Raw genomic sequence first — 16,470 nt, 5'->3', positions numbered from 1 at the left:
GAAAACACCTAAGCACGGCATGGATAGACTATAAGAAAGCCCTCGACATGATACCACACACATGGCTAATAGAATGCCAAAAATAAAAATATGTGGGCAGAGGAAAACACCATCAGCTTCCTCACAATACAATGCGCAACTGGAATACAATACTTACAAGCTCTGGAATAAGACTAGCAGAGGTTAATATCAGGAGAGGGATCTTCCAGGGCGACTCACTGTCCCCACTACTCTTCGTAGTAGCCATGATTCCCACGACAAAAGTACTACAGAAGATGGATGCCGGGTACCAACTCAAGAAAAGAGGCAACAGAATCAACCATCTGATGTTCGTGGACGACATTCAAGCTGGTAGTAAGAGCATCAAGGAAATAAATACCCTAATCCAGACTGTAAGGATTGTATCTGGGGAACATCAGGATGGAGTTTGGAATAGAAAAATGCGCCTTAGTCAACATACAAAAAGGCAAAGTAACGAGAACTGAAGGGATAAAGCTACCAGATGGGAGCAACTTCAAACACATAGATGAGACTGGATACAAATACCTGGGAATAATGGGGAGGAGGGGATATAAAACACCAAGAGATGAAGGACACGATCAGGAAAGAAATATATGCAGGACTCAAGGCGATATACTCAATGCCGGAAATGTGATAAAAGCCATAAACCCACAGGGCAGTGCCAGTAATCAGTTACAGCGCAGGAATAGTGGAATGGACGAAGGCAGAACTCCGCAGCATAGATCAGAAAACCAGGAAACATATGACAATACACAAAGCACTACACCCAAGAGCAAATACGGACAGACTATACATAACACGAAAGGAAGGAGGGAGAGGACTACTAAGTATAGAGGACTGCGTCAACATCGAGAACAGAGCACTGGGCAATATCTGAAAACCAGTGAAGACGATGGGGCTAAAGAGTGCATGGGAAGAAGGACTAATAAAAGTAGACGAAGACCCAGAAATATACAGAGACAGGTGAATGACAAACAGAACAGAGGACTGGCACAACAAACCAATGCACGGACAATACATGAGACAGACTAAAGAACTAGCCATCGATGACAATTGGCAATGGCTACAGAGGGGAGAGCTAAAGAAGGAAACTGAAGGAATGATAACAGCGGCACAAGATCAGGCCCTAAGAACCAGATATGTTCAAAGAACGATAGACGGAAATAACATCACTCCCATATGTAGGAAGTGCAATACGAAAAATGAAACCATAAACCACATAGCAAGCGAATGCCCGGCACTTGCACAGAACCGGTACAAAAAGAGGCATGATTCAGTAGCAAAAGCCCTCCACTGGAGCCTGTGCAAGAAACATCAGCTACCTTGCAGTAATAAGTGGTACGAGCACCAACCTGAGGGAGTGATAGAAAACGTTCAGGCAAAGATCCTCTGGGACTATGGTATCAGAACAGATACGGTGATACGTGCAAATAGACCAGACGTGACGTTGATTGACAAAAGTCAAGAAGAAAGTATATCTGAAAATAGAAATAACAAGGATATGGGATATGCCAGTAGAAATTGAACCCATAATCATAGGAGCACTAGGCACGATCCCAAGATCCCTGAAAAGGAATCTAGAAAAACTAGAGGCTGAAGTAGCTCCAGGACTCATGCAGAAGAGTGTGATCCTAGAAACGGCGTACATAGTAACAAAAGTGATGGACTCCTAAGGAGGCAGGATGCAACCCGGAACCCCACACTATAAATACCACCCAGTCGAATAGGAGGACTGTGATAGGTCAAAAATAAATAATAATAATAATAATAATAATAATAATAATCATAATAATAATAATAATAATAATAATAACATTATATTCAAATCAGTCACGTTAAAATTGTAATATCTTCACTACTACTACTACTACTACTACTACTACTACTATACGACTACTACGATAATAATAATAATAATAATAATAATAATAATAATAATAATAATAATAATAATAATAATAATAATAATAATATCTCCGTGATAAAAGGTAACACCTATTAATATTTTTTCTATGCAATTACTTTTGTCTATGAATTAATAAACTCTGGACTAATATATAATACTAATAATAATATAATAATACTAATCGCATTATAAATGATAAAAAGGTCACTTATCCAGTAATTTTTCCTAAGTATAAAAAAATGCTTTCCCATATGTAAATAACCTTAGGATTAAGTAATAATAGTTCTATTCTAATGATAAAAATGCAATACCAATCTAGCCATCCAACATGAAAATGTCTGTCTACAGATCAATAAATTTTTCCCGTTCAGAACCTGCCGTCGTCCAACCCTTTACCAACCAAATTCTACGAGAACCAGGAGAATAGAACCCTTCGCAACCAACTCTTCAAGGCGGAACCCAGGACACCTACTCAGACCCAGAACTTTGCAACGCCACGTTCTAAAACCCACCCCCTGTCGATCAAGGTGGTCTTCATAAACGTAGCACAAACGCGTCTTTATCACCCACTGGCCAGCGGTTCAATGTTAATCTAGATGTCTTAACTCATAATTTACATATCAAAGGGCAGGCTTCAGGGAAGTGTGTGTGTGTGTGTGTGTGTGTGTGTGTGTGTGTGTGTGTGTGTGTGTAGGCAAATGGAAACTGCTTATACATACGTTTGCTAGATAATTTTGTATGTAAATGATACTATGGACTAGAGGAGTTTTATTTCAATGATAGTCTTTAGGCTTTTATTCAGCTAGGGTCATTTTTTCTAATATGGATTAAAGACAACTTTCTTTTTATGTCCTTACCGTTTCAATACATAAGTACAAATATACAAGCATATATACATAAACAGACACACACAAAAACAGGATGTCAGGCTGCGTTCAACAAGGGTATACAGGAAAACCAGGCTGCGTTTAACCAGGAATTAATTCAGGCTGCGTTCAACAAAGTAACAAATAAGTCAGGCTGCGTTTAACCAGCATTCATGGCTGCATTCAACAAGAGTATACAGGGAAAACCAGGCTGCGTGTAACCAGGAATTCAGGCTGCGTTCAACAAGGTAACCAAGGAGTCACTCTGCGTTCAGCAAGGTAACCAGGAAGCCAGAGTGCGTTCAACAAGGAATTCAGACCGCGTTCAACAAGGACAGAGAGTTTAGTCAGGCTGCGTTCAACAACGGTACACCAAGAAGTCATATGCCACTCCACAGAGGTAAAGTTGGTAAGGTTAATCATAAGACATCCCTTGGAAAAAAAAAAAAAAAAATACAAAGGTCAAATAACAACAGCATCACTCCAAGCACAGCATAAGAAAGTCCAGGCAACGCATATCAACCGAAATTAAAAGCAAATAGGGGCCAAGTTTATCTTCTGATTTTTGGCGGCCGAAAAACATCAATTACCGAAGGGCGTGTCCACATCGCCGGCCAAAACAACCTGAGCTGCAGGTGTAATCATCTCTCGTACACTGATTCTTCGTACCCAGCGATCCTGGGAATAAGCTGAGAGAAATACACCTTTTCTCTCTCTATCTCTCTCCCTCTCTCTCTTTTTTATTTGTTTTGGGAAACGGTTTCCGAGGAAAGGAAGAGAGAAGATAAGATAAGATGGCGGAAGTTGTGAGCTCCGCTTATTGGTTCTGAGATTTAAATATAAATGAAATAGCGTTGGTATTACAGAGGATTTTAACTTCATCATGTTTGTTTATTATGAAGTTGAGGTAAACACATCACCAGTTATGAAGCACGGTATTTGCTTATAAATGTAGGTACGTCAATACCATATCTACTCTCTCTCTCTCCTCTCTCTCTCTCTCTCTCTCTCTCTCTCGTTCTCTCTCTAACATCTTATATATAAGATATATATATATATATATATATATATATATATATATATATATATATATATATATATATATATATATAATAACATATATATATAGAATATAGAATATTAGTATATACATAGATATATCTATATAGAGATATTAGACATATATTATTTACTATATAGATATATAGGATATTATAGATATATATATATAGATATATATATATTAGATAATAGATATAAATAGAATATCTACTATATCATATAGATCACATATATATATAGATATATATCTATAGAGACATATAGAGATATATAAGTTATTATATATATAATATATATATTACGATATACATATAATGATAGGGGGATATATATTATATATATATATTATATTATATCTAGATTCATATCTATATAGATTAATATCAATAGATATCTATATATATTATATACATATATATATGATATTCTAGATATAATATATATATATATTATATATATATATATAATATATATATATAGATATCTATATATGTATAGTATTATAATTATATAAATATATATATATATATATAATATATATATATATATATATATATATATATATATATATAACTTCAAAACTTCTCATTCATCATAAGCATTTATAACTGCCAACCTCTCTGTCTACCTCCCACCCACCACCCACTTCACCCCCTTCTCCCCCTCCACACCTCCCACCCATAATCCGCCCGGCGCCCCCCAGCGCCCAACCCCTGGCGGCCACTTCCTCAAGAACTGTCGACTTAATTCGCTCCAAAGTCGTTGCATAACGATAATCGTCGAAGGCACTTGGAGACTTAAATCGCTGGTATCTTTTTACATTCCGTTCTTGCTCTTAGGTCTCTCAATATGCAGTTTCAATAATCCTTTACGTTTTTTTATTTATTCATTTATTTTCTGTTTTTGCTTGTTTTTAAGTTATGTTTGTTTATATATATGTTTTATGGGTTTATGTTTGGTGAATCGTATTATGCCTTTGTTCAGTGCAATTTTTTCACCTGTGGATATAATAATAATAATAATAATAATAATAATAATAATAATAATAATAATAATACATTTTGGTTTCTGATTGTAAAGTTAACGATCAAGATAATTTTAGCAAAATTATATATTTTCATCTTTACACCCAGACCATTTATTTATCTTATCATGAATGAGAGAGAGAGAGAGAGAGAGAGGAGAGAGAGAGAATAATGCTTAGATTCTTTTATATTTCAGAGAGAGAGAAAAAAATTGATGGGAATTCTATATATTCCTGAGATCGAAAAATGAGAGATGCTGGGAATTTTATACATTCCAGAGAGAGAGAGAGAGAGAGAGAGAGAGAGAGAGAGAGAGAGAGAGAGAGACTTTCAAATAACCTACCGAAAACCTATACTGTCCTGCTTCTCAAAGAGGAAACGAATTCCCCAAACATACGAAAATAACCAACGCAAACAAACAAACAAAAGAATCCAGTGCGTTCCAGGACCCAAGTCCTTCCTTATACATAAGAGAGCACGCCTGACACAAATGATTACCTGCTAAAAGCAGAGGACATCAATTTAAGGTGGAGTCACTCCTTGCTCCTCACTCCTTTTTGCACTCATTTAGCACTCCTTTTGCACTCCCGAGACTTCAATGTCCATGGCTGCATCCCTTCAAGGATCTGTTCAGACACTCGTGAGTGAGAAGATATCCTTCTCAGTTACTTGAAGGAAGGCCCCTCCCCCCCCCCCCCCACCAACGAGAGATTCCTTGATTCGGCAATTAACTCGTGCTGCGACGTCTCTCTCTCTCTCTCTCTCTCTCTCTCTCTCTCTCTCTCTCTCTCTCACAGCTTAAACTTGAAACTCGTTATCTCAATTTCCCTCATGTGAATGAAACTTGCTTTTTTATAATCTTTTTAAAAATGGAATGCATTTTTACACCTCTCCTTAAAATTAAAATCGTTCTCTCTCTCTCTCTCTCTCTCTCTCTCTCTCTCTCCTTAACAATGAAACCTTACGTCTCAATCTCTATTAAAAATTAAACCTGTCATCTTAATAATCTCCTCACAACTTAATTCTCTCGTTCTCTCTCATCTCTCTCCCTCTCCTCTCTCTCTCTCTCTCTCGGGTCCTCTCCCATTCTCTCTCTCTCTCTCTCTCTCTCTCTCTTTTAAAAATGAAACACGTTCTCTCATTCACTCTCTCTAAAACTGAAACTCGTTCTCTCATTCTCTGTCTCTCTCTTTAAAACTGAAACTCTCTCTCCTCATTCACTCCCTCTCTAAAATTTAAACTCTCTCTCTCTAAAAATGAAACACGCTCTCTCTCTCTCCCTCTTTCACTCTCTAAAATTGAAACTCTCCCTCTCTCTTTCTCTCTCTCTCTCTAAAAATGAAACACGTTCTCTCTCTCTCTCTCTCTCTCTCTCTCTCGTCCTCCTCTCCCTCTTTTCTCAAAATTAAACAATAAACGCGTTTCTCTCTCTCTCTCTAAATCTCTCTCTCTCTCTCTCTCTCTAAAATTGAAACACGTTTTCTCCCTCTTCTCTCTCTCTCTCTCTATCTCGATCACGAGCGCACGCCCCCTCCTCCATGTCCCGATGAGGTAGAACGTTCACCAACGCGTGTGTGGCCGTTGATACAGCCTCCTTCTCCGAATGAACGAGATGCCTTCTTAATCACCAAGGTCCTTCATCCTCATCCACGTGGCCTCAGAGGAACTCAAGGAGGTCCTTCACAGGGGTAGATCCTACACATTTGCATGCCGTCACGCGGTATACCCTATACCCTTCAATCCTGCACGCTGCAATTTGGAGGCGATTTGCAGTCAGTAATTACGGATGGGTCTCCTCTCCGTAATGTAAAGTATGAATAAATGGTATGATGTGATGTGTCAGTGTTATGAATACGTATATGTATAAGTAATATAAATATATACACACATATTTATATTTATATTATATACTATACTATATTATATGCTATATGTATATGTGGCTCTATATATATAGTCGTCGTGATTATGGTATCGCGGGTTCGTTTCCCGCTACCGGTCATCATGATTTCTTGATATTTCTTTGAAATTGGATCTGAAGGCTTTGTAATGACAAGCGTATCCAAAAAAAAAGAGCAGAGAATTTGAGAAGTTAAGAGGGCATTGTGGCTATCACAATTACACATATATATTATATCTAATACAAAAAGTAGCACGATTAATTTTCTTACTTTACTATAATGAAAAACCACTAATAAATTAATAAAAAAAATAATAGATAACCACCTTCTCCTTAAGACAAAATAAGTAACAATGAATACGATTCGCAAGCACAAACAAGCACAAAACAAACAAAAAGCAAAGAAGCAACTTCAGTTATCCAATGGTGCATTGCCCTGAAATGCAGTTGTAAGTAATACCCCAACTAACCTGTTCCATGCTGCCCCGTGGTTACTTCAGCGGAAGAAAACAAAAATGTCACTTTTTTTTTTCTTTTTTTTTACGAAGCGAACTTTTCATACACTGAGCCTAAAGGCATGCACTTGATTGCTTTAACTTGTGGACTTTTGTTTGTTCCAAGTTAAGTTCATTTCTTCGGCCATATAAGTAAATAAAAAATTGTATTGTTTGGAGTGAAATCTAACTGTGATTATTATATTTTTTCTGATGAACACTTAAATGATCTCTGGATACCGTTTCAATTTAATTGTTCAACGTTAGATTTCTTGCTTTACAGAGACACATTCTTGTGTATTGTTGTTAAGAAAGAATCCAGTGATCTGAACATAACAAAACTAGATGATTTTTTTTCTATAAATTCCAAGTTAAATTTTTTTGTAATGCAAGTTTTTACCGACATTTTTTTTAATTACATCAACATATTTGATTTACAGTGTTGATTTGTAATACTTCTTAATTAAGACTGAACTGTTTAGTTCAGCTCAACTAATTCGTAACTGCATGCTTTAACGTCACTTTTCTTTTCTACCAATGTAGTTTAATTGGTTGCTTTGTACACTCAATTTCTTCCTCAGTAACATCCTTCAAATTCCTACAAACCCTTCTTCACGTATCGTTCAAATTCTAGCTCCCCTTCACTAAAGTCCTTCTGTTTCAGACATCTGTTGCTTTCAAATGCCTTCCTTGCTGAATGCCATAAATTTCAGTCTCTACTTCACAAATAAAAGGGGGCAAATTAGTTCTTTTTTCACTGAAAAATGTAAAATGTATTTCACTTGATGTTGCACCTACAAAAAAGAGGGCAAATTAGTCCTTTTTTCACTGAAAAAAGTAAACTGTATTTCACTTTATATTGCACCTACAAAAAAAGGGGGCAAATTAGTCCTTTTTTCACTGAAAAAAGTAAAATGCATTTCCCTTGATGATGTACCTACAAAGAAGGGGGCAAATTAGTCCTCTTTCACTGAAAAAAAATTAAAACTTTAGTTCCCTTCACAGAGCACAACTTTCGTCCACCGTACAGCCATACGGAAAACTGCAGCTTAGGGAAAGGAACCCGCCTTTCTGGCCATTTTATCACACTTCATGCTTATCTCATCCTTTTCCCTCACCCTTTCCGCAAGAAACTCAACTCCCCATACACGAATTAATCCGAACAAATCTCGCCTTAGCATCGAAATGACAACGTGGAAGTGCTGACGCTTTCGGAGTCACTCGATACAGGGTGACGTCACCTGATACCCAGTGACGTCACGTGATCCCGGGGAGTTTCTCTTTCGCCTTAAACCACGCGATGAATATCGCTTTAATAAGGCGATTAGGAGGAGATTATGTCACGGCCGGTTCTTTTCTCGGGCTGGAGGAGAAGACATAGACAGTGGATACCGCAGCTGAGACGTAAGAAGGAACAGAAACGATTGTAAAATAAGATATGTGTTATGTATGAGGTGTTAAAAAAATAGTTTGAATAAAGCGATTCCTCAGAAACTTGCTACAGAAATTTTTCATGACTATGATTTGCTCAAAAGTACATATTCATTAGTCATTATAAAATGAATTTGAAGTCCTTGGGCCAATCAAATTTCTCCTTTAAACTGGATGAAATGCAAAACTAGAATAAACTATCGAGTTTTCAATTAGGTAAAAAAAAACTGACATTGAATTATAAGAAATTAACAAAAGAACGTGACAACCAATGTTAATTTATAATAATCTGAAGCATAACAAACCTCATCTGATGAAACTCAATACGATTAGCAGGCTTATGAAGCTTAACATAACTAATAATGCTGTCAAAGACAACATTCCAACAGTAATATAGTATACAAAAAATGGACAAATATTATCATGCATGGCATAACTAACAGCGTTATGAAATGTATTATGAAATGTCATACTGATGACGGATGATATAGCATATAAACAAAATTATTTGATAAAACATCTTAGCCTACGGATAATGTCTTAATAGAGTCATATTTAATGGAGGCCATCAATAGACATTTATTAATTTTATGCACGCCATAAATCTAGCCGACGTCCTACTTCACAGGTACATGAAAACCATTTTATATCGCTTTTAAAAGACGTCACTTTACGATTATACCATATTTTTTTCAACATTAAATATTTCAGTTGAGGTGAACAATTTCATATCAAGTTGTATGGGCAACAAACATATTTCGAATAAACATTTTATTGGTAAAATTAACGCATTAAACATCAAATATTTAAGATGAAATAAGCTATTTGATCAAATAAATTTATTTGACGGAATATTCATGGACAAAATTAATCAATCAAACGTCACATTCTAAAGATGTAACAAGTTGAATGGAGCAAAATTATTTGATAGTGACGGACAAGAGCAGTCAATTAAACATCACATTTTAAAGATATAATAAATCCATTGGATATCAGAATCTATGCCCAAAATGAACCATTTTCTATTTGATGCCATATTCAATCCATTTTCCATTTGCGTCACTGAAAGGACAAAATCGTCGAAAAGCTAATAAGGGAAAGTAACAAACGCTGTAGCTCCCAGCGATCCGGAATGAGGAGACAAATATAGTGGTGAAATTTGGGAGGGCGGGGGGGACGGGGCGGGCTATTTTACTCGCCCATTAGATGGAGGAGAAAAAAATAATGGAAAAATATAGTCAGTCCATTTCACCTACTATACAGTTTCGTTTTTTTTTTTTTTTTTTTTTTTGCTGCTAGAGGTTGAAAAATAATAATACTACATTAAGTTCATTTTACCTATATCAGTTATTCGATTTTTTTTTTTTTACCGGTTAGGAGGTGAAAAAAAAATACATTCAACCCATTTTACCTACATCAGTTGTTCGATTATATATATATTATATATATATATATATAGAAATATATATATATATATATGTGTGTGTGTGTGTGTGTGTGTGTATGTATATACTATATATACACACACACACACACACAGACACACACATATATATATATATATATATATATATATATATATATATATATATATATATATATATATATATATATATATAATATAATATATATATATATATATATATATATATATAATATTGGTTAGATGGAGGTAAAAAAAATGAATAAAAAATAAATGCAATCCATTTTACCTATAACATTCGGTTTACTTTTATACATCTGATTTCAATGGTTAATAAATGCACAAAAACAGCAACGTTCCTCAAGGCATAAACTCGCAAACCGTTTTCCACAGTAACTGGAAACGTTTCGTCTCGCCTTCAAAAGTCATAACACTGAGAATAAAATTTCGTAAACAAAGATTTAGCGAAGAGATTGAACTCATGTTTATTCAAAGCCTGCGAGAAGATAAGGAATTTGAATGATGTAATGAAAGGGAGGCTTTCATTCATTTAATCTACGAGAGAGAGAGAGAGAGAGAGAGAGAGAGAGAGAGAGAGAGAGAGAGAGAGAGAGAGAGAGAGAAAGGGCATATATCAATATCATGCAGAAAGACTGATGTTTACTGCAGAGATTGATGATAATTCCAATTTCATTTTTATGAGAGAGAGAGAGAGAGAGAGAGAGAGAGAGAGAGAGAGAGAGAGAGAGAGAGAGTTACTTTCACAAACGTTGCTTTTATCCAATAATAATAATAAAAATAATAAAATAATCACAAATTCTTAGATATGAGAGGCAGAAGAGCAAGGAGAATTATTGACACAGCATCGAAAAACCTGCAACAAATAAAAACTTCTACAAACGCAGACCTCCGCCAAGGCCAGAGGAATTTACGACCCTCCTGTGCAACATGAAACCGCAAAAGTGGTTCAGATTTTATTGGCATGCGTCAGGCTGAAGTTTACCGTCAGGTATTTCTTTTTATTTATTTATTTTTTTTTTGCAGAAATATATGAAATGTAAAAAAGAAGTCTTAAATGAAATGCTGACCTAAAAAAATATTAGATCCACATTTGTCACTACTTATATAACATAAAAAAAAATTCTTGTAATGAAATGCCGACAAATTAATAATATATCCATATCCAAGTTTGTCTTTAAACATAATTCATCTCTTTTGGGTCCCAAAAACTTGGTTATATTCCGTCACAAAATTTTAAAATCGCCTCGTGGAGGGACAAAGACAGGAGAGAGAGAGAGAGAGAGAGAGAGAGAGAGAGAGAGAGAGAGAGAGAGAGAGACTTATTCACAACCTTAAGTAAGAGAAAAAGAGAGCTTTACACCGCACTGTTATTCTAAAATTGCCTTTACAAAAAAAAAAAAAAAAAAAAAAAAAAAAAAAAAAAAAAAAACTATTTAACGCCAGGCTCTTAAAAACACTGAACCAACACTCAAAGAAAAAAACCCTCTCATGTTACCTTCTAAGCTTCTTGTTTATTCTGAAGGAAAACACTCTTCCAAGAGCCTTTCCCCGTCCGCCCCCCAACACCCTACGAAAGTGCACCTCTCAATGTACATTACATAAATCAGGCTTCTAATACAAGTCAAGTGCGAAAGCATTGTTACAATTGGAGGTTGGGAGCTTTAAAAGTGGTTGCAAGTCACGTGATATTGTATGCAGTATGTAGGTGTGTGTATATATATATACACACACATATATATATATATATATATATATATATATATATATATATATATATATATAATATATGTACATGTCATCTAAATTAATTTTGCATAAATATGTACGTAATAAATTCATTTATGTATGACTATATGCATTTCTATATCAGGTATGTGTATGCACAATGGCGTTCGAATTCATGGGTATGTGTATATGTATACATGAGCATCCGTGTTTTAATCCATGTATGCCCAAGCGCCAATATTTCAAGCAAAAGAAATTGGATGTAATTGTTTGTTTGTTTTTAACAAAACTAACATTTACGAACTTATTCAGACTCGAAAATCCATGTTCTGTTTTCTAGTATAATAATAATAATAAAATAATAATAATAATAATAATAATAATAATAATAATAATAATAATAATAATTAATAATTAATAATAATATTAATATTATTATTATTATTATTATTATTATTATTTTATTATTATTATTATTATTATTATTATTATTATTATTTCCCACGTATTTCTATGAAGAAATTTTTTCCCGTTAAATGGACATTTAAAATAATAATAACAATAATAATAATAATAATAATAATAATAATAATAATAATAATAATAATAATAATAATAATTATAATAATAATAATTTCGCGCTGCAAATATATTCGCTACAGCGGTTGACATCCATTAACATAAATGCCCTTTAAAACACACACACACACACACACACATAAAAATAAAGTTAAAACACGGTAGTTGCCATAATGAGCCGGAGAACAAAATTGGGTAATAGGGTTATACACTTGATCCCCAATTTTCAAATTAAGCGTCGGCGGCTACGACATAAAGAGAGAGAGAAAAAAAATTGGGATAAGCTTCGTGACGGCGGCTGCATGCAAATGCGCTCATTACCCAAAGCAAAGCAAAGGGGTATGCTTGATATTGCTTTTGGGAGTGAACGTATGCCTTAGTAGTTTTTTTTTTTTTTTTTGCGATTGTTTTATTCCTCTTCCTAATTAAAGCAGCAAATACTGAAAACGTCTCGGGATTAATCACAGTTGAAAAAACGTTTTGATTAATCACACCTGAAATTTTTTTTAAGTGATCATACCTGAAAAAACTTTTGTGATCAATCGCAGTTGAAAAATGTTTTGCGATTAATCACAGCTGAAAAACGTTTCGTGATCAATCATTATGAATCATAACTGAAAAACGTACACTGATTAACTACAATTGAAAAACATTTTGCGATCAATCACAACAGAAAAGCTTTTCGCGATAAATCACAACAAAAACGTTCACTGATTATTCACAATTGAAAAACGTTCACTGGCTATTTAAGCAATAAAGAAAATGCATCTTTTAATGCTTCCATCAGGTCTGGGCAGGAGACGACACCTGCCTTTGAAAACCCAATCCAAACAAGGTAATAGAAATTCAGTGAGAAAAAACTTAAAAGTTAAAAAAAAAGTTAAATTTACAACGATGAAATTTTAACATACCTCCTGTACGGGTTCAGCGTTCTTCAGGGACACCATTTTCCTGTTCTGTGGAGCCACCAACGTTTCCTGAGAGACCTCAGTTGTCGTCAGACCTCATTAAACGTTGCCAAACATTTTCTATGGGGGGAATAAGACCCTCTTCTCTCACTCGCTCACAATCAACGTTGGTATCTTTCTTACTTTCTCACTTCTGTTTCTTTATTCTCGCGTCTCCTTCGGCTTTCTTATCTCCTTTATTTTCCTCTACTTCTTCTCGTAGTTTATATTTCAATTCCTTCTTACCTCCCCTTTTGTCTCCTTATCCTGCCGTTTCGCTTATTTCCTATGTCTAGTTTCTTCGCTTTGTCTTATCGCTCTCTTATCTCTCCACTACTTTTTCTTTAAGTGTATTATCTCACTCCCTCGTTATCTTACCTTCGATGTCTCCTTTCTACCATTTCACTTTTCGCCTGCGTTTTCGTTTCTTTCCTTCGTCTTTTCTCCCGCCGCTTATCTCGTTTTCTTATCCCTATTTCCCGTCCTCGAAGTTTATCATCTCACTCCCTCGTTATCTCACCTATGTCTCCTTTCTCTATACCATTTCAATTTCGCTTCTTCTTCGTTTATTCGCTTTGTCTTATCTCCCTTTTATCTCCTTTCCTCGTAGTTCAATATTTCACACCCTCGTAATATTGGCAGCCCTCTTTTGCACAATCTTTATCCACGGTTATCTGTCTTTGAGTCTCCTCTAACCTCACTCCTTTCTCTCTCTTTCTCTTTCTCCTCCTTTCTCTCACTTTAGGCTTCTCCTCGGGCTTATTTCAATATCTAGCTTCCCTGGCTTTCTCATGTGTCTAAACAATAAGCTGGGGGGATTATTTTACTATCTCTCTCTCTCTCTCTCAACAACTGTTCTTAACATTCTTCGACGAGTGGGAGGATCAAATGCAATTATAAGAATGTTTTTTTCTCTCTCTTTCTCTCTCTTTTAATAACTACGGGAATTCAAAGTGAGGTATAATTTCTTGATTAGTGAGAGAATTAGAAAGTTGACTTTAATTTACAGTAAGTTTTTTTTAAGTAAAACGAAGTTGCAAGGGAATTATGCTTTCCGATTTGGTGAGAGAATTATTATTATTATTATTATTATTATTATTATTATTATTATTATTATTATTATTATTATTATTGGGAAAGTAAACCCAAAGTAGTATGCCTGTTTGATTTTGTTATATATTTTAAACAACAAAATCAAACAGGCATACTACTGTGGATTTACTTTCCCATTTTACTGATTCGTGATTATGAGTTTTCTTTGAATAACTAATAATAATAATAATAATAATAATAATAATAATAATTCCAGCATAATTAAGATATATAAATAATAATAATAATAATAATAATAATAATAATAATAATAATAATAATAATAATAATGAATAATAATAAAAATAATAATAATATAAATATTAAAATAATTTACTGCCCACCAGAATCCGCCTTAAAATTCCCTGAACAGAACGCCACCCCTCTCTCTCTCTCTCTCTCTCTCTCTCTCTCTCTCTCTCTCCCAATCTGCGCAATAGAGCGCGCCCTCTCTTAATTTGCAAAAGAAGGAACGAAAATGAAATAGGTCCTTCACTCCTCACTGGACAAAACCGAGCGAGCCCTTCACACTCTCTCTCTCTCTCTCTCTCTCTCTCTCTCTCTCTCTTTTTAACTATCTTCGGTTCCCGATTCCCACTGGAATCGGATTCCCGGGAACGAAGGCAAAGAAATTAATAATAATAAATAAATAAAAAAAAAAAAATCGAGATTCCCCTTTCCTGGACTGAATGCCTTCATTTGGGCTACCCCCTTCTTGGGTATTAGTGGGCCTCTTTAGGTATTCTACCCAGGGTGGATTTCTCGGGCTTTCAATTCGGCGTCTGAGGTCGAACAGGGGGTTGGGGGGGGGGGGGGGCGGGGGTTGGGGGGGGGGGGGGGGGGGGAGGCGGTTTCCGTGCGCGCGTGCGCACACAAACACACACAAAGACACGCGCATACACGAGGGTCGACCCTCTTTAATATAATCTGAATAGAAAATCAAGGGTTTGTGGAATATATAAAACATGGAACTATTGGTGTGCGTGTATGTATGTATGTATGTAAGCATGTATTTATGCATGCATATATATATATAGATATATATATATATAATATATATATATATATATATATATATATATAATATATACTTTAACAATACTCTTCCCATATTCCGTAACTTTTCTCATCTTCATGGCTAAAAGAATTTCTGAGGCAAAATACAAAAACTGTTGCTGTAATACACCTTTCGTTTATCTTTATGCTGATAGACGTTTCATACCTAAACTCGTGGTTATCATCAGGGTATCTTCCCAGTTTTCTAAAGACTAAACTTAAGGTCTATATTCAAGTATATGGGAGCTGAATAATACGTGAAATTAACCAGGGCTATTCCGAATTCCAATAGATATATAATCTGTAGATTACATAAAACCCTCCAGGACTATTTAATCTCATTATAATATTATCCTTAACACTGAAGAAAACTACGCTTAAAGAAAAAGTTATTCTAGTTTTTCAAATGAATATATGCATCTTTACATAAAAAAGAAATTCGTGCATAATACTGACTACCTACTAAAGGCAAAAAAAAAAAGTCAAAATAAAAGTTAGTTGAAAATAACAAAAGAATGAAATTTGGGAAGAGAATTTTGGCCCTCATCTTCTTTTTTTCTCCATTTCTTGAGAGAGAGTTACTCAGGAAAAAGAATTTTCTACGCCAGAAATGAGAAAAGGTGAAACACCTGCCGGTGGAGAAAAAGCGGATATTTTTGCTTGTCTTTTCCTGTTATACAGAAACAGAAAGGAGGGAAGTTTAAATATACTCATAGACATACACACAAAATACGTACACAAGCAGTTATACACGTGTATATATATATATATATATATATATATATAATATATATATATATATATATATATATATATATATATTGTAGGAAGCCCACTAAGATTCGGAAAAAATTGAAATTTTTTTATTTAGCTTTCGGAGAGTACATTCTCTCCCTCTTTCTCTTTCTGAAAGAGGGAGAGA

At 34.8% G+C, this 16,470-nt stretch overlaps 1 protein-coding gene across 1 annotated transcript in view; it reads right to left on the bottom strand.

Annotated features, from left to right (window-relative positions):
- LOC135213567 (microtubule-associated protein futsch-like) overlaps positions 1-14,336 on the bottom strand; it is a 699,290-nt gene extending 684,954 nt beyond the window's left edge. The window contains exon 1 of the mRNA XM_064247555.1: positions 13,365-14,336. Coding sequence (XP_064103625.1) covers positions 13,365-13,400 — 36 coding nt within the window. The 5' untranslated portion in view covers positions 13,401-14,336. The remainder of the gene's footprint in view (positions 1-13,364) is intronic.
- Positions 14,337-16,470: the final 2,134 nt, after the last annotated feature.

This window comes from Macrobrachium nipponense, chromosome 43 (assembly GCF_015104395.2).
Source record: "Macrobrachium nipponense isolate FS-2020 chromosome 43, ASM1510439v2, whole genome shotgun sequence".
Lineage (NCBI taxonomy): Eukaryota > Metazoa > Arthropoda > Malacostraca > Decapoda > Palaemonidae > Macrobrachium > Macrobrachium nipponense.
This window is presented reverse-complemented; position numbering and strand designations above follow the sequence as displayed.